Source organism: Lontra canadensis, unplaced genomic scaffold, assembly GCF_010015895.1.
Source record: "Lontra canadensis isolate GAN:19392208 unplaced genomic scaffold, GSC_riverotter_1.0 scaffold76, whole genome shotgun sequence".
NCBI lineage: Eukaryota > Metazoa > Chordata > Mammalia > Carnivora > Mustelidae > Lontra > Lontra canadensis.
The window spans coordinates 10122884-10141243 of record NW_022631070.1 but is presented as its reverse complement, the minus strand read 5'-3'; the positions used below and the strand labels follow the sequence as shown (position 1 = coordinate 10141243).

Below are 18360 nucleotides of genomic sequence, written 5' to 3'. Positions count from 1 at the left end.
CACTGGCCGGCTGGTAGTGACCAGTGGCCACATGTCTTGACGGGGAAACATGCCGGGGCCTAGCCCAGGGATTGAACGTTAGCCAGAAGTCCCCACAGCACCAACGAGTTATTTTGTATAAAGGAGATCACTGGGAGGATGGGGGAGGATGGGGGAGAGCGAGGAGAGCTCCTGCTCCGCAGGGGAGGGGACGCCCCAGCCGCAGGCTGCCTGCCGGTAAGTCTCCAGGGCAGGGCGCTGGTCACAAAAGCCCCAGCCACAGGAGAGGGGGATCGGTCTGGACCCCGCGGTTTATGAGCCCAAGGCCATACGATTGCCACGGCTACTCCTGGTGACCCCAGCTCTAGGCCTCTATGGCCGTGCGGCACAGGGGAAAGAACATGCATCCTGGAAACCGCGCTCGGGACTGTGGTCGCCCCCCCGCCCCCAGGGAGCTCACACAAACCCCATCAGAGATTCTGAGGTGCCAGGGAGGGCTGAACGTGGGTTTTTTTTTTTTTCAAAGATCCCAAAAAGACCCTAGCATGCACCGAGGGATGAGTTCTCATGGAATCAACTGACAGCCTGAGCGGTGTCCCCTGATGTCACAGGCGGAACCCTCACCCGGCGTGGAGCAACTTGGAGACGGGGCCTCTGTGCAGGAGAACCGGGTTAAGTGAGGCCACAGTGGTGCGCCTGACCCGCCAGGACTGGTGTCCTGATGAGAAGAGCCACCAGAGCTGTCCCTCCCCATGCAGGGGGAGGCCTGGCGAGGACAACGGGAAGGTCTGAGCTGCGCACAAACCTGACGCCACTCCTGCCGTGGGGGTGCGGGGACGGGACAGAGCGGCCCATGCCCGCCGCCCAGGGACGTGCTCCCATCAGGGCTGGCCCGTACCTTCCGTGTAGCCGCACGCCTGCGTGAGGGCCTGGCAGTGGGTCAGCAGCGCGATCCTGGTCACGGTCACCCCGAGCACGCTCCCGTCCTTGCACGTCTTATACTGAAAAGAGAGCAGGCTGTGCCGACGGGGTTCCGAGGCGACCACGTGCCCACACCCGGCAGGGCCCAGCCAGCCCGGGGTCCGCGCGCCGTCAGAAGCCCAGTGGCCCACCTCTATGTACGCGGTGTCGTTGTTTGCGTCTTTGATGTGTGGGAACCAGTCTCGAGGCGGCTTAGAGAGGTGCTTTGACTCGGTGACAAACCACAGCAGTTTCGGCCACCCTTGGAGACAAGACACGGCGCGTTCTGGCGAACGGCCCCCGGAAGCAGGTGCGCGGCGCCTCCACTTCCTGCGGCCCGTGGCCCCGCAGCACAAGCCTCAGGCCCCACGCATCCACAGCACGATGTCCCCGGCTGCACCGCGCCACACAGCAGGCGACAGGTGACATGCCGCGCGAGCAGGAGTGTGCCGAGGACCCGAGGAGACGCAGGAGCGCCCCACGTGCAGAGTCCCCAGGGGGGCGCGGGAAGTCACCTACCTTTGAACTGCGGGATCTCGCCCGTCGGGCTTTTCGGTAGTCCTTTGTGGCAGGCGTCGCTCGTCAAGGCCACGGTGACTCCACAGCTCCCGAGCAAGAACCCGATCTGCTGGCTTCCAGCATCCTGGGGGAGCAGCGGGGAGAAGGGTCACAGAGCTGGGGAGGACCGGGGAGGACCGGAGAAGACCGCGGCGTCCCTGCAGAACGCGGCCTCGCCCTGGATTCTGGGGAAGAGGGAACCTCCCGGGGGTAGAGCAGTGTGGCTCACGTCCCAGGCTGCATGCGCTGTGGTGGGACCTTAGGCAGGGTGGCAGGGTCGCCCCGCCTCAGTCTCCCTGTCCGCAGCGGGGAGGAGCCGAGGAGCGTGGACGGGGCTCAGCGTGTGGCTGGCACGTGGCAGGTCTCCGGAGGCTACTGCTGGGCCCCCCTGCGGGTCTCAATGACCACGACCGTGAAATGGGACTATCGTGGCAAATGGAAGGCGCCCAGAAAACATCTCCCTGCTTGACGTGGAGCCCGATTCTGAAGACGCCCAGAGCACAGGGCCCCGCTGTGTGATGACGCGTGACAAGGGCGAGCGGAACATAAGGACCCCCTGCACCACCCCCTTAGCCCGGACCAGCTCTCGGTGGAGCGGGGACACGGGTCTGGACAGACCCCCACTGCAGTACACGGACCCCAGAAGCCCTCGACCACCAGCACTGATACGGCAGACCCTGCGGGATGGGGCGCTCCTGGGACAGGCCGCGCGGGGGCTGCCACCACGTGGTCTGGTCGCTAACCACGTCCAGCTGCCTGGGGCACGGCTGCTCAGTGGGCTTGCTTTATGCCCACCGGTCACACCAGCTCGACTCAGAAAACAAAAGCCAGGAAACAGCAGGCGTTCCTACAACCACACGCCACAGCGCGGAAGGCAGGTCACGCTCATGCGTGCCCCCTGCGCAGACCCGCCACGGCTGCACACCCCTCTGCCCACGTGTGCCCCACTGAGACGGCACGGGAAGACCGTATGCGTCTAGCGGTGAAGCCCGCAGCTCTGACATCTAGGACTAGTCATCCAGGTGGTTCGCAGCTCAGCCCCACGGGGAAAGCCCGGAGCTGTGTGGGACTGTGCACCCCCAGCCCCGAGCAGGGAGCACAGGGCTGGCGCCCGACGGAGAGATGTGCCCATTTCAGGGACCTTTCCTTCACGCGGTGCTTCTTCACGTAGGGTTTTTACAGTGACGCAAATGTGAATTTGGGATCACGCTGCCAGACATCCAGACAGGCTCTGAGATCCCCCTCGGTGGCGGGAAGACACTTCTTCATGGGCGAGAACTTGCGGAGACCGTTGACTTCCAGGCCACATGAGCCACAGGGCAGGAGGGTGCGTGCGGGCTGTCAGCCGTGACCTGCCATCTCCCGCCGCTTGCCTCCCCGCCCGGCTCTCCTGCATGTCCTCTCACATCTGCTCCCGACCCATGGCTCATGTGACGTAATCACACACACAGGAGAGCCCGCCCAGAGTGAGAGCCGGGACAGCAGGTGAGGACAGTGACGGACAGAAGGTCGCAGCTCAGCCCGAAATTCAGACCTCGCCTCTGCTCTGCGCTCTGCCAGAAAGGGGTCCTTGTCCCCTCCGTCGTTGAATTCCTCCTCAGAGTGCCCGTCAACTGGGCAGAAACAGCGACCCGGGCCCATTGCTGGACACAGGATTGTCCCCTGCCGTCCAAGCAGCCTGTGCTGCCCCTTCGCACACGGACCCCCTGAACCTGAGCGCACACTCGCCCCCGGAGCCTGCAGCCCGGCGGGTGGATGCCCTGCGCACGGCGTCAGACCCGCGGCCCCCCACATGCCGTCTCCGCAGGCAGCCTCCTCCCCGTCCTCACGGCCGCCGGCTTTGGGAAACTGCATCCCGCCTCAGGAGGACTTTGGCCCTCAGGAGGTCCCTTCCCTGGGTGCCCATGTCCCCGCGCTGCAGCTTCCCCCTCAGCTGAGGGCCCTTCCTCTGACGGGTTGGGCTGTAAGGACGGGGACCCCCTCCCCGGTCACCTTGCGAATAATTCTTTTTGGCTCTTCAAGAAAAGCCAGACCACACCTGACGTCAGCCCATCACCTCCAACCCCCTGCGACACAGAGACGTGCCAAGTCCTGTCCCCCTGTAAGAAGTCTGTCCTTGGTCTGTCCGCTGACCCCTGGGGCCTCCGACAGGCTGGTGTGGACTCGTCCCTCCACCACGGTCTGATCCGTCCCAGGCTCCCGGTCAGGAAGCAGCAGCCACACTCCCACGAGGACTCCAGCACGCGAGAGGACAGCTCACAGAAAGCCCCTCATTTGGATCTGCGGCCCCACGCCCACCAGTGGGTACCGACCCGACTTTGTTCTTTGTCGACGGGGCCAATCACCGGCTCTCAGGAGCTGCGACAGAAGCGGGGCCAAGTGTTTCAGAGGCACGGGCTTCGGGCGTTCAGCTCTGCGGAGCCCTGGGGCCTACAGGCCGTCCTTCCCTGGTCCCACGGTCCTTGGAACACGCCCACTCCGACCCTTCCCAACGGCCGTGCCGTGTCCCCACCAGACTCCCGGAGCAGAGCCCGTGTCAGCTGAGATGCTGGCGGAGCCCGTTCACCGGCTGACGGTGTGCCCGACCGGCCGCGGGCCGTCCTCGAGCTCAGCCTCGGCAGGGCGACGGCAACGGGCTGTGCCAGCTCTGCTGCGACCCCGCAGGGCCCATGGAGGCGACGCCCCCGGCTGCTCCCCACGCCCCGGCCAAGCCCCCAGGAACTCTGGTCCCCCTGCTGCAAACGCCCTGCGGAAAGAGGAGCTTCCCCGCCCCGAGCTAGGATGGAGAATAAACAAACACACGAGACTCGACTGCTCGGTGCATCAGATGGTGATTTGGGAAACGGGCTCCCACCAGGCCTCCGCGGCGGCTCCGTGGCACAGAAGCAGGGGACGGAGGAAACGGTCACACCCTCCATCCTCTTACCCGTTCCAGACGGCGCACTGAAGGATTCTTCTATTTAAAAAACAAGCTTTTTTTAAAACGCTAGTTTTCTTTTTAGGATTTTATTTATTTATTTCGGAGAGAGCACGAGCAGGGGGGCAGCGGAGGGAGAAGCAGGCTCCCCGCCGAGCGGGGAGCCCGACGCGGGACTTGATCCCAGGACCCTGAGATCATGACCTGAGCCGGAGATGCACGCTTAATGACCGAGCCACATAGGCGTCCCTAAAAATGTTTTCTGAGACACAGATGCCACGTTCTGAAGTCACGGCGGCTGAGGAATGACACTCAGTTTGTGGCCTCAGTAAGACAAAGTCATCTCCTGGGCCTGTTTTCCACGAGGAAACGGTCGCTGGAGAGAGGCACTCGGCATTTTCTTCTGAGAAGGGTCTTCAGGCGCTGCACTGCGGGCTGGTAACCCGAGGGTCCGCGCGGGCCGGAGAGCTCGCCACCCGGCGGGTCACCCCGGCAGGGCCAGCAGGTACGGGGAGGCTCTGCCCAGCCCACACCTGAGCGGCAGAGCTCCTCCTCGGGTGCACGCGGCCGCACGGACCCTCGCTGGCCACTGAGGCTCCCCTCAGCAAAGGGGCCAACCCGCGCTCAGCAGGTCCCGATGAACCACCTCCTCCCGGGGTTATCACTGCAGGAGCCTCCTCCACACGTAATGACAAAGAACAGATCACACGCCAGTCAGACGCCACAGGATGCTTCACCTCCTTACTCCCAAGCATCACGAGGTGTGACGTGGTGGCCAAGCTGGGCTTTTGGACTGTTTGCGCCAGCGGCGGCTAAAATGCTGTGCGGAGGCTATCAGGTGGCCCAAAGGGCAGAGGCATGTGCCTCCCTGTGCGAACGGTTCCCTGGTTGTAGACTTGCAGATCGTCACTGTGACACTGTGACTACAGACCTCAGAGCACCAGAAGCCTCGAATCAAGGCCACCAGCCCTTTGCGTTCCCAAGGGCCTCAACCCCCTGCATTTGCGATCATATGTCCCCAGGTCGGTTTTCAGGTAAACTGCCGTAGAATTAACCACGGCACCAGAGACACCTAGAAAAACGTGGCTGTCCATTCAACCCCCAAACCCCTCCACATTCCCAGTCGTGACGATCACAGGACTCGGGTCTCCAGGAAGCACTCGGGGGGCGTCTCCCGCACACGGGGACACCGGTGGCAAACCCTGCAGGAGTCGGGCCACTGGAGGAGGTCCTGAGGTCAGAGGTCGCAGGATGTCCCCGACTTCCAGGGCCACCAGCTGCCCCACCTGACACCGACATGTGCCCAAGATGTCAAGTATGCAACCCCCATGTTTTGTACCCAGGAAGCCAAAGTGACAACCATCCCCCCTCATTTTCTAAGGGAACCCCACATTCTCTCCTTCCGCTCCCAGGAGCGGAGCTGGAGACGTGCACACCCACTCTCAACAGACCCTGAGGCGTCCCCGAGCCACTGGAAGGTGAGGACCCGCTGAGTAGCAGGGCAGCCACAGAGAGGGCTGGGAAACTCTCGGGGCTCTGAGGCTGGGCACGTGTACACTGTGGCATTCTAGAGCTGGGAGCATGGCCCCGCAGAGTTGGCACAAGACAGTTCTAAGGAAGGCTAGCTCGGTCCAGGGTGGAGTCCAAGGGCATAGTCCAGAACACGACAGTGACCGAGGGCGCCACACCTCAGGGCCACCACTCCACCTCCTGGATGACATCAGGCCCTCTGTCCTCAGGGACCATCAATGCCAGCCCTAGCAGAGTCTCCTCCCCTTTTCTTTTCCTAAAGTTTCTCTAGCTCTGCTTTACTGTGGAATGTCATTCATGTGGACAAAAACACTGATATGTGGGTTATGTCCAACGTACGTTTCTTATGCTTGACTGCGCTACAACAGCAAGATTCAGATCTGCAACTGGCAGATCTTGGGTGAACATGGGACTCCATAATGTCCGGGTACCAAAACATAAGCAACAACCCACACCCTCCGAAGTAAAAGGTCCGTCACCTATCCAGACTTCCAGCGTAAGGACACTGAAGGATGACATCATCAAACACTTAAGCACTTACAGGTTACTAAGCTCAACGTTCTTTTTTTTAAAAAATTAAGGTATAATTGACATAACATTCTATTTCAGATGTAAAACGACGATTCTGTATTCGTACCCACTGCAAAATTATCACGACACGAGACTTTTAAAGATCTACTCTCGTGGCCGCCTTCAAATGTGCATGACGCCGTCCCCGTGTATAGTCACCGAGCTGTACTTCCCAGCCCCCGACTTACTTCGTAGCTGGAATTCTGTACCTGCAGCCACTGCACCCACCCCACACACACCACCACTGGCAACCACACATCTGTTCTCTGTGTCCGTGAGTTCTGTTTGTTCCTTTGTTTTGTTTTTTAGATCTTTCTCGGACTTATCTCACTCAGCATACCAAGGTCGCTGCATGTCATTGCAAAGCGAGGTTTCGTTCTCTTCTACGGCCGAGTAACGTGCGTACACAACGCCGCTTTGCCCGTTCATCCGCCGACGGGGGCGTAGGTGGTCCATGCCTTGACCACTGCAAACAATGCTGCAGCAAGCAGAGAGCTGAGTGTATCTTTTCAAATTAGTGTTTTCCTTTTTGTTGAGGAAACACCTAGGGTCATCGCTGGATTGTAGGGTAGCTCCATTTTTAGTTTTGAGGAACCTTCACACGATTTTCCTCATGGCTGCACCAGTTAGCATTCCCAGCAACGGTGTACGAGGTTCCCCTTTCTCCACCTCCTTGCTAAAACTTGCTATTTCTTGCCTTTTTATCTATTTAAAAAGGTATGATGTGATATCTCAATGTGTTTTCTTTAAAAGATGTACTCATCTGACAGAGAGAGAGCGAGCGAGAGAGAGCACAAGCAGGGGGAGTGGCAGGCAGAGGGGGAGGGAGGAGCAGGCCCCCTCCACAGCAGCAGGGAGTCTGAAGCGGGGCTTGATCCCGGGACCTCCGGATCATGACCAGAGCCCAAGGCAGACGCTGAACCCAGAGAGCCACGCAGGCGCCCTCGCGGTGATTTACTTCACACTTCCACGACGATCAGTGACGTTAGGCATCTCTGAGTCCATCGGCCATCTGCGCGTCTCCTCTGGAAAGTATCTATTCAGACGTACTCCCCATTTTGTAATTGCATTGTGTCTTTTGCTACTGACCGCTATGAATTCCACACACATCATGGATATAAGCCCTTATCAGACACACAATTTGCCGGCACTTTCTCCCGTTAAGGAGGAATGGAATCTTCTCTTTGCCTTCTGCGGCTGCTTTCCGTTGGTGCACAGAAGTGTTTAGTTTGATGTTTTCCCACACGCTTGTTTTCGGTTTGTTGCCTTCACCTTTGCGTCACATCAGACTCACCACCCAGACTGATGTCGAAAAGCTTACTTGGAGCCTGTGTTTTCTTCTAGGAGTTTGTGGCTTCAGGCCTTACAATCAAGTCTTTAACCCATTTTGAGGTAATTCTTGTGTACTGGGTAAGAGGGGTTCTAGTTTCATTCTCTTGCAGGCGGCTGTCCAATTTTCCCAATGTCATTGACTGAAGAGACTGCTCTTTCCCCGTTGCGCATTCCTGGGTCTTCTGTCATAAATCCATTGGCGAGGGGCGCCTGGGTGGCTCAGCGGGTTAAGCCTATGCCTTCGGCTCAGGTCACGATCTCAAGGTCCTGGGATCGAGCCCCGCATCGGGCTCTCTGCTCAGCAAGGTGCCTGCTTGCTCCTCTCTCTACCTCTGCCGGCCTCTCTGCTTACTTTGATCTCTGTCTGTCAAATAAATAAATAAAATCTTCAGAAAAAAAAAAAAAAAGATTGAGCATCAATGACTCAAATTCAGAGACTTGAGAGGATAAACTAAATAAAGTGACCAGACCTAAATAAGTAAATAAATTGGCAATACATGTGTGGGTTTACTTTTGGGCTATAATATTCTGCTGACCTATGTGTCTGGTTTTTTTTTTTTTTTTTTAAGATTTCATTTATTTATTTGACAGACAGAGATCACAAGTAGGCAGAGAGGCAGGCAGAGAGAGAGGAGGAAGCAAGCTCCCCGCTGAGCAGAGAGCCTGATGTGGGGCTCGATCCCAGGACCCTGAGATCATGACCTGAGCCGAAGGCAGCGGTTTAACCCACTGAGCCACCCAGGAGCTCCTATGTGTCTGTTTTTGACAACTGCTTTATTTTTTTATTTTTTAAAGATTTTTATTTATTTATTTTGCAGACAGAGATCACAAGTAGGCAGAGACTCAGGCACAGAGAGAGGGGGAAGCAGGCTCCCCGCTGAGCAGAGAGCCCGACTTGGGGCTCGATCCCAGGACCCTGAGATCCTGACCTGAGTCAAAGGCGGAGGCTTTAACCCACTGAGCCACCCAGGCGCCCCTTGACAACTGCTTTAGCTACGATAGCTCCGTAATGTGGCTTGAAACCAGGGAGCCAGGTGTCCCCAGCTTTGCTGTTCTTACTCGACATTGCTTTGGCTTTCTGAGGTCTTCTGTGGTTCCATACAAATTTCTGGAATGTTTGTTCTATTTCTGTGAACAGTGCCACTGGACTTTTAATAGGGATTGCACTGAATCTGTAGGTTGCTTTGTAGAATATGGACATTTTAACAATATCATTTCTCTCAGTCCATAAGCCTGGAATATCTTTCCATTTATTTGTGTCTTCCTCAGTTTCTTTCATCAATGCTTTATGATTTTCAGACTATAGGTCTTTCGTCTCTCGGCTAAATGTACTCCTAGGTATTTTGTTCTTTTTGATGCAAGCATTAATAGGGTGGTTTTCTTAATTTCTCCAATTGTTCACTGTTAACGTAGCCAGATGCAGTCAAGTCTCTATGTTGATTTTCTGCCCTGCTACTTTCCTCAATTCACTGAATAATTTGATTAGTTTTTTTGTAGAGTCTTTAGGGTTTTCTGTATATGCTATCATGTCATCCTCAAACAGATAGTTTTACCTCTTCCTTAACAGTGTGGATGCCATTTCCATCTTTTTCTTGCCTGACTGCTCTGGCTAAGACTTCCAACACATGTTGAATGGAAGTGGCAAGAGGAAAAATTTTCAGCTTTTCACAAAGGAGTAAAAGGTTAGCTGTGGGCTTGTCATATACGGCCTTTATTATTTTGAAGTATATTCCCTTAATGTTCACTTTGCTGAGTTTTTTAAATCAAAAATGAACATTGACAAGTAGACACGTCTCTGAAGAGGACACACAGGTGACCGACAGACACATGGGAGATCAACATCACTCATCATCGGGGAGATGCAGACCACAACCACAGTGAGATGCCACCACACACCTGCGAGAGCGGCTACAATAAAACACCACAAGGAACAAGAGGGGTTGGAGAGGATGTGGAGAAAGGGGAACCTCGTGCACTGTTGGCGTGAATGCAAACTGGTACAACCACCCTGGAAAACAGTATGGAGGTTCCTCAAAAAATTAAGTAGAACTGCCCTACCATCCAGAAATTGCACTGGTAGATGTTAACCCAAAGAAAAGAAGAATACTAATTCAAAGGGACTCATGCACCCTGATGTTTAAAGCAGTGTTATCTACAAAAGCCTAATTATGGAAACAGCCCAATGTCCATCGACTGATGAATGGATAGAGATGTGGTGCGTATATACAGTGGAATACTATGCAGCCGTCAAAAGAATGAACTCTTGTCATTTGCAATGACACAGATGGAGCTAGAGAGTATTATACTAAATGAAATAATCAGAGAAAGAAAAATACCATCTGATTTCAATCACACATGGAATTTAAGAAACAAAACAAATGAGGAAGGTGGGGGGAAGGAGGCAACCAAGAAATGGACTCCTAACTACAGAGGACAAACTGATAGTCACTAGAGGGGTGGGGGCTTGGGGTATGGGTGAGACAGGTGATGGGGATGAAGGCAGCACTTGCTGTGATGGGCACCAGGTGTTTAACAGAGCGCCGAGTACCGACACTGCACACCTGGAAGTAACGTAAGTGCACGTCAACTAGCTGGAATTTACATAAAAACATAAAAAAGTGAAATCTGAATGCCGTCAACGCTCTTTCTGCATCTCTGCATCCGGGATCGTATGATCGTATGATCCTCATTTGGTGAATGTAGTGTGTCACGTTGATTGATTGGCGAATGTGGGCCCATTCGTGCATCCCTGAAATAAATCCCACTAAATAATGGATTATGATCCTTTTAATATATTATTGAATTGTTTACTAATATTTTGTTGAGGATTTTTGCATCTATGTTCATCAGGGATATTGGCCTGTAACTTTATTTACTGATGTCCTCCTTGTCTGGTATTGGTATCAGGGTGGTGCTGCCATACACAATGAGTCTGGAAGCTTCCCTTCCTCTCCATGTTTTGGAAGAGTTTGAGAAGGAGAAGTACTAAATCTTTTTGAACGTTTGGTGGAATTCACCAGTGACACCATCTGGTCCTGGACTTCTGTTTGCTGGAGATCCCCGATCGGAGTCAATCTCCTTACTACTAAGCAGTATTCAGATATTCTACTTCTTCCTGATTCAGCCTCGGGTAGAGAATTTGTATAGGAATTGGGGTCCAGTTTGCTGGCATACGGTTTTCCGTAGCAGCCTCTTACAACCCTTTGTCTTTCTGTGGTGTCAGCTGTAACTTCTGTTCCATTTCTGATTAGATTTGAGTCCTGTTCTCGTTTGCTTGCGGAGTCTAGCTAGAGGTGTATCAACCTTGTTCATCTTTTGAAAGAACCGGCTTCTTGGTGTCCTCGATTTTCCCTCTATCCTTCACTGTCTCTATTCCATTCATTCCCACAATGATCTTTGTTCCCTCTCTCTACTAACTCTAGGCTTCCTTTGCTCTTTTTCTGGTTCCTTGAGGTTGAAAATTAGATTGTTAGAGATTTTTCTCACGGACTAAAGTAGGCCTGTATCACGATGACCTTCCTTCTTAGAACTGCTTCTGCTGAATTTTATATGTTCGTTTTTGTTTAAATTGGTCTCAAGCTGGTTTTTGTTTTTGTTTTTTTACTTTTCCTTTGATTTCCTGGTTGACTCATGGGTCATCCACTGGCATGTTGTTTAATCTCCGCATATTTGTGAATCCTCCCATTTTCTTCTTGTAACTGATTTCTAGTTTCACACCACTGTCGGTCAGAAAAGATGCCCGATAATTCACTCTTCTGAAATTCACTGAGACTTGCTTTGTGGCTTCACATGGGATCTGTCCTGGAGGACATTCCAGATGCCCTTGAGAAGAGTGTGGATTCTGTTGCTTATGACAGGATGGAATGTTCTGCATAATTAAGCCCACTGGTTCGGTGGGGAATCGACGTCCCCTCCCACGGCTGTCCGGGGTCTCTCCCTTCAGGGGTATTAACATTGGCTTTATGTATTTAGTTGCTCCTGTGCGGGGTACATAAATGCTTACAAGTGTTACGTCTTCTCTGCGGACCGATGCCGTAGCGTCACGTCAGCCCCTCTGTAGCATCTGTTCTTCCGTTCTTCTCTTCATCTCCGTCTCCACGGAGGATCTCCGAGCGTCCTCCCGCTTCCCTCTCCGTGTCTGACGTCCGCAGCGGGGCTCTGGGAGGCCGCACGTCGCCTGCTATTGTTTCCTCTCCCCTGCCTCGCTGTTCGCCTCTGCCTTAGAGAATTCAGTCCTTCCACACGTGAAGTAGTTACCGATCAGAAGACGCGAACTAACCGCCCTTCTGTTAACCATTTTTTGACTACGTCTCCGCAGGGTCTCTCTGTTCCATTCCTCCTCTCTTTTTCCTTTGTGACTTGAGGACTTTCTTCAGTGTGACACCTAGATCAAGGAATCCTTTATATTCCGTGTCTCTACTAGAGGTGTCTGCTTTTCGGTCCCCGTAAGGGTCACATAAAACTGCCTGTACGCACACGTGCACACACACATTTACTTGTGTGTGTGTGTCAGTCTATGTTAATTTGATGGCAACGTAAGTTTGAACGTGGCGTAAAACTGATTTGTCAAAGATTATTTGACCATAGAGTTGAGGGTCCATATCTGGGCTCTCTACTCTGTTCCAATGGTCTATGTGTCTGTTTTTATGCCAGTAGCATGCTGTCTTGGTGATCACAGCTTTGTAGTAAAGCTTGAAATCAGGTAACGTGATGCCCCCAGTTTTATTTTTGTTTTTCAACATTTCCTTAGAGATTCGGGGTCTTTTCTAATTCCATACAAATTTTAGGATTATTTGCTCCAGCTCTTTGAAGAATACCAGTGGAATTTCGATCGGAATGGCATTAAAAGTATAGATTGCTCTAGGCAGTATAGACATTTTAACAATGTTTATTCTTCCGATCCAAGAGCATGGAATGGTCTTCCATCTTTTTGTGTCTTCAATCTCTTTCATGAGTGTTCTGTAGTTCCTCGAGTACAGATCCTTTACCACTTTGGTTAGGTTTATTCCCAGGTATCTTATGGTTCTTGGTGCTATAGTAAATGGAATCGATTCTCTAATTTCCCTTTCTGTATTTTCATTGTTAGTGTATAAGAAAGCCACTGACTTCTGTACATTGACTTTGTATACTGCCACGTTCCTGAAGTGCTGTATGAGTTCTAGTCGTTTGGGGGTGGAGTCGTTTGGGTTTTCCATATAAAGAATCATGTCATCTGCAAAGAGAGAGAGTTTGACTTCTCCATTGCCAATTTGGAGACCTTTTATTTCTCTTTGTTGTCTGATTGCTGTTGCTAGGACTTCTAGTACTATGTTGAACAAGAGTGGTGAGAGTGGGCATCCTTGTCGTGTTCCTGATCTCAACGGGAAGGCTGCAAGCTTTTTCCCATTGAGGATGATATTTGCTGTGGGTGGTTCATAGATAGATTTTATGAAGTTCAGGAATGTTCCTTCTATCTCTATATACTTTGAAGCGTTTTAATCAGGAACGGATGCTGGATTTTGTCAAATGCTTTTTCTGCATCAATTGAGAGGACCATGTGGTTCTTCTCTCTTCTCTTATTGATTTGTTCTATCACATTGAAGGCGTAAAACTGAGTTTTTGCCTGCCTTCCCTGTATTTAATGTTTTGATAACGCACTTACATCTTTTTACTTTGTGTTTCCCTCAACGAAGTATTGTAGTTTTTATGATTTTTACTACTTTTGTCTTTTTAACCTTCACTCTAGTTTCAGTTTTATTAAATAATCGATCCATTACCTTTATTCTACGTTGACTCTGCCAGTGAGGTTTATACACTCATTTACTTTCTTGTTACCAATCTCTTTTCAGCTGAAATCAGACCTTTAATGTTTCTGATAGGGCCTGTTCAGTGGTGATGAGCTCCTTCCAGCGCTGCCTGCCCGAAGACCGTCCCTCCTCCAACTCCGAATGACAGCCACACTGTGCAGGGCATCCTTGGCGCCGGTTTCCTTTTCAGCACTTTGAATATGTCCTGCTGCTCCCTCCTGGCCCACAAGGTTTCTGTTGAAAAATCCACAGAGTCTTTGTGGTTTCCGTGTATATAATAAATTGGTGTTCTCCTGCTGCTTTTAAGATTCTCTCGTTAACGTTGACATTTTAATTATAATGTGTCTTGCTGTGAACTCTCTGGATTCACTCGCTGTGATCTCACGGTCTCCAGGCTCCCTGGACCCAGAAATCTGTTTCTTTCCCTAGGTCACGGGTGTTTCTGCTATTGTCTATTCAATTATGTTTTCTCCCCTTCCTCTCTTTCCCTCCTTCTGAGACTCCCTCATGTGAATGCTGTCCCACCTGATGTTGTCCTACAGTTCCCTCAAGCTATCTTAATTTAAAATACACTGTTTTTGTTTCTTTTTACTGCTCTGTGTGAGGGCTGCCGTCCTGTCCTCCGGCTCGCTGACGCCTTCTTCTGCTCCGCTAAGGGGCGTTCCCAGGCAGTCTTCAATCCCGATCCGTTAGCCTTCAGCTCTGGGACTTCCGTCTGGCGCCGCCCCTGCTCTCCGTCTCTGTGGCAGTTCTCGCAGCGCTCCTCTGTGCTTCTCCGGAGTCCAGTGAGTGTCTTTATGACCATCACTTTGAACTATTTATCAGGTAAATTACTTATTTCCATTTCATTGAAGTTTGACCTTGTTCTTTTTTCTGGACCAAATTCCTGTTTCCTCACTTCGTCGGGCTCCATATCAGTGGAGCAGCCGCCAGTCCCAGTCTGGAAGGAGTGGCCGGTGCGAGTGATGGGTCTGCGCCTGCAGCCTGTCCCTCGGTTGTCTCTTGAATTTCTCTAACTGTCTAAGCACAGATTTGTTCCTGCTATGCTCCCATGGTTGAGGGTGTGCCAAGACCCATCCGTCTTCCAAAGGGAGGAATCCACCAAGCACCAGGTTCCAGACTGCCTGGTAGCCGGGCTCTCAGGCAGCAGCTTTTAATTATGCAAATACATGCAGACCTGTGGGACCCTGATCGTAAACCCTGCCGGCCTCCAGACCAGGATGTCTGCAGGGGGCTTCTGGGCTAGACTTGCAAACACCAGGGCTCCAGATGTGTGTGGACCTGCTTTCTCGGAGGTGGCAGTGAGCGGGAGCAAGGTCACGGTTGAGTGCACAGTTTCCCCCCATCTGTGTTCCCTCAGGGTCCCTCCGTCATCTCCAAATGTGTGGCAGACCTGAAGCCTGAGCCTCAGGCTGCAGCCCCGTGACAAGTAAGTAGCTCTTTACCGGGGTCAGACCGGGCATGTTTCAGCGTGCTGTCTGTGCAGGGCTCCGGGGCGGCCGTCTGTCAAGAGCGCTCTCTCCAGGTGATACGGTACTGTGGGGCGCGGGTATGCTAGCCCCGAGCTACCAGAGCCGGCATGCCTGGGAGTTCCCCGGGTGGTCTGCGTGCACCTGCCGGCTTCTGCCAGGCAGCGGGAGAGTGTGGGGCTGCGGCACGCCCACGGGCTTCAGCAGTGTGTCAGGAGTGCTTGGGGCTGGCCTGAACCCCCCAGACAGGAGAGCTTTCGCAGAGCGGAAGTGCAAGGAGAAGCAAAGTGCAGAAATGGTGCGCGTCCGTGCCTCTGTCCCCAGAACCCCAACCCCGCCCTCTGGCAGTGCTCCAAGATGAGCCATCACTTTCCAAACCGCCCCTGCTGCACAGGGCCCCAGGACGAGTGAGTGGAGCATGAGCTCAGTGAGCTGGACACAAGCCCCGATGGTTTCAAAGGCAGGTGCGGGAACCGTTCCCGCTACCGACAAAGCCGTCGAACCCCGCCGAGCCTCAGAAGCCCCGGAACACCTCCGTGCTTCTCAATGCACATCCTGCCCAGATGCAAGACCGTCTAAAAAAAGCCACCTGTGCGCTCTGACGTCACGGGAGACCGCTGCGGGCGGCCGAGCCAACCCCCCGGGGCGGCGCCGGCGGGGACGTACCTTCCTCGTGAGCGGCACTTCGATGGGCACGGGGACCACTTCGGCCAGCAGGCAGCCGTAGAAGGCCACCATGGAGGCAGCGGGGTCGTTGTTGGGAAACACCAGCGCCACCTGCACGGACACAGAGCGGGAGCCGTTAACCAGCCTGCGCGCGCCGCCGGCTCCCAGACACCAAACAGGGACGCAGCCCCACGGCCGCGGGGCCCACGCGCTCGGCGACGACCTCGGGCGCGCGCGGGAAGACACCGCGGTCACGCGCACGTCGGTAACGCGCAGGGCGTGCGCGCCTCCTCTGACAGACGCGGACACGCGCGACCGACTGCCGGTGGCTGGAAGCCCGCCCGCCGCCAGCGTCGTCTGCGCCCGCCCTGCTCCTCCCGCTCCCCCGGGCTCCGCAGGGGCTTCGCGTGCGCCCGGCGGCCTTCGCCGCTGTGCCCTGGCGCCCTGTCACGAGGGCGGGCGGACACCCACGGGGCTCTGCTCTGGTCCCAGGCCAGCTTTCACCCCTCTGGGCCTTCGTTTTACCCCTGTGTCCTAGTGTCGTGAGGAGGGTCGCCTGCGAAGGCAGGAGGCGCAGGCGCATGGCCCGCAGCCGTGAACGGGAACCAGCCCGGCGGTCGGGCCCCTGCACGTGGGCACGGAGGTGGCTTCGCGGACACCTGCTGCCCGCCCCGAAGAATTAGAAATCTGACAGTGTTAACTTGATGTCACTTCTGTTTTATTCCCATTAGGCTCCACTGTCAAATGCCCCCTTTTTTTTTTTTTTTAAAGATTTTATTTATTTATTTGACAGAGAGATCACAAGTAGATGGAGAGGCAGGCAGAGAGAGAGAGAGAGAGAGAGAGGGAAGCAGGCTCCTTGCTGAGCAGAGAGCCCGATGCGGGACTCGATCCCAGGACCCTGAGATCATGACCTGAGCCGAAGGCAGCAGCTTAACCCACTGAGCCACCCAGGCGCCCGTCAAATGCCCCTTTATGTGGCACCTGCTGCTCCACAAACACGTGGTCCGACAGTGTACATGGAGCTCATTCTAGAGTCTGCCGTGCGGCTCACCCACCGCGGACCCGCTGGCTGTCCTGTCCTTGCGGCTCCTCTGGGACCAGCCTTTCCCTTTGGGTCGCTGGGAACGCGTCCTAGGGACAGAGTGGAGCTGTGCTATGACCGCACGCAACAATCTGCTCTGCGGGACCCGCTCCCGGCCCTGCGCATCTCTCCCGCCCACCGGCCCCGCGTCCATGCTCCTGTCCCTCCCTGTGGACAGCTGCTGGCTGCGTGCTCTGACGCTCTCCGGTCCCGGGACTTAACGTGCACACGTCAGTCCTGTGTGACCTCACTCAGAAGCTTAAGCAGTTTCTTCTCGAATATTGTCGTACCTACAAGTCGTGAGTTCTGCTGTGAGCAGCTGGGTAGAGGCTCTGTCTCCATATTTAAATAAGCGAATTGGCACAGAGGGATTCAGACCGTGGCTGGGTACCAAGCAGGCCACGTCTTCAATGTCGGCCAGCAGGACAGCCGGTGGGAAATGAAACAAGACTGAGACTAAGTGAAGGTGTCCTCTCTAGACAGCACTCCTGCAGCTGGTCAAAATTGGAGAACCGAGGGACCAAACCCCTGGAAGGCCAGGAAGAGCCGTCCCGCAGTACTGAAGAACCGTGTCTGGGAAAACCGGCTAAGTGACTCATCCCATCCCGGCCCGAGGAGAGGAGGCCACCAGCTGGACCTCCGGCAGGTCCTGGAGGTTTGTCACAGACTCAGGTATTGTGCCTTTAGCTGACGCGCGGAGGTGACAACACCAGCTTTTAGACCAGGGTCCGGCCAAGCTCAGTGTTCGCTGACTGAGCGCTTGCGAGGCTTCCGCAGACGCCGCCGAGCTGCCCTCCGAAGCAGACGGTCACCCTGCGCACAAGGGACCCGGTAACCGTGGACTTCCTGGAGCACCTGTCCGCGGCGCAGCGTCCTCCCCAGGGCGGAGCACCGAGAGCAACACGGGGACGCCGCCGGACCAGGCCGGTCGTGCTCCCGGGGCCGGCTGCAGCCCAGCTCCGCTCAGACGAAGACCCACCTGACCTGGGCCTTCCCGTCCCCACAGCCGAGTCACCGCGGCCCCTGCCAACGAGGCTACGTCAGAGGAACCTTGCAGAGCTGTGCTAAGGAGGGTGAAGCGTTTTGTGCCAGTGTAAAGTCGATGAAAGCAGAACACAGAATGGTCCGATGGTCTGTCTCTCAACAGCATCAAAGCAGCGGAGGGATGGGGTCAAACACCTGGAGACTAGAATGAAAACGGGAAAGACTGAAAAAAAAAAAAAAAAAACCGGAAAAACTTTCGTTGTTCTGTTTTGCAGTTTGAGGGAGGGACGCCCTCCTTCCGCGTCTGAACGCGGCACACGCTTGTCTTCTGGTGGCTCGGCAGGGACTCCTGGGCCCGCGGGCAGGCGGCACGCTCTGACAGAGGCACGCAGCCCCCTCACGACCACACCCCGTGCTCCAGATGCCGCCGGACCTCAGGACCCGCAGTGCAGGCCGTACCGCGAGTCAAGGGGCAGAGGCACAGCCCCGCGTCTGCTGAGGTCTCGGCTCCTAAAAGCGACTCCT

At 54.5% G+C, this 18360-nt stretch overlaps 1 protein-coding gene across 2 annotated transcripts in view; it reads right to left on the bottom strand.

The window, feature by feature from the left end:
* The window catches only part of DIP2C (disco interacting protein 2 homolog C), a 363208-nt gene that overhangs the window by 101339 nt on the left and 243509 nt on the right, over positions 1-18360 (bottom strand). For both annotated transcript variants that reach the window (XM_032881692.1, XM_032881693.1), the window contains 4 exons: positions 15768-15878; positions 1459-1582; positions 1092-1201; positions 878-980 (listed from right to left, as the gene is read on the bottom strand). In XM_032881692.1, the coding sequence (XP_032737583.1) occupies positions 878-980; positions 1092-1201; positions 1459-1582; positions 15768-15878 (448 nt within the window). The remainder of the gene's footprint in view (positions 1-877; positions 981-1091; positions 1202-1458; positions 1583-15767; positions 15879-18360) is intronic.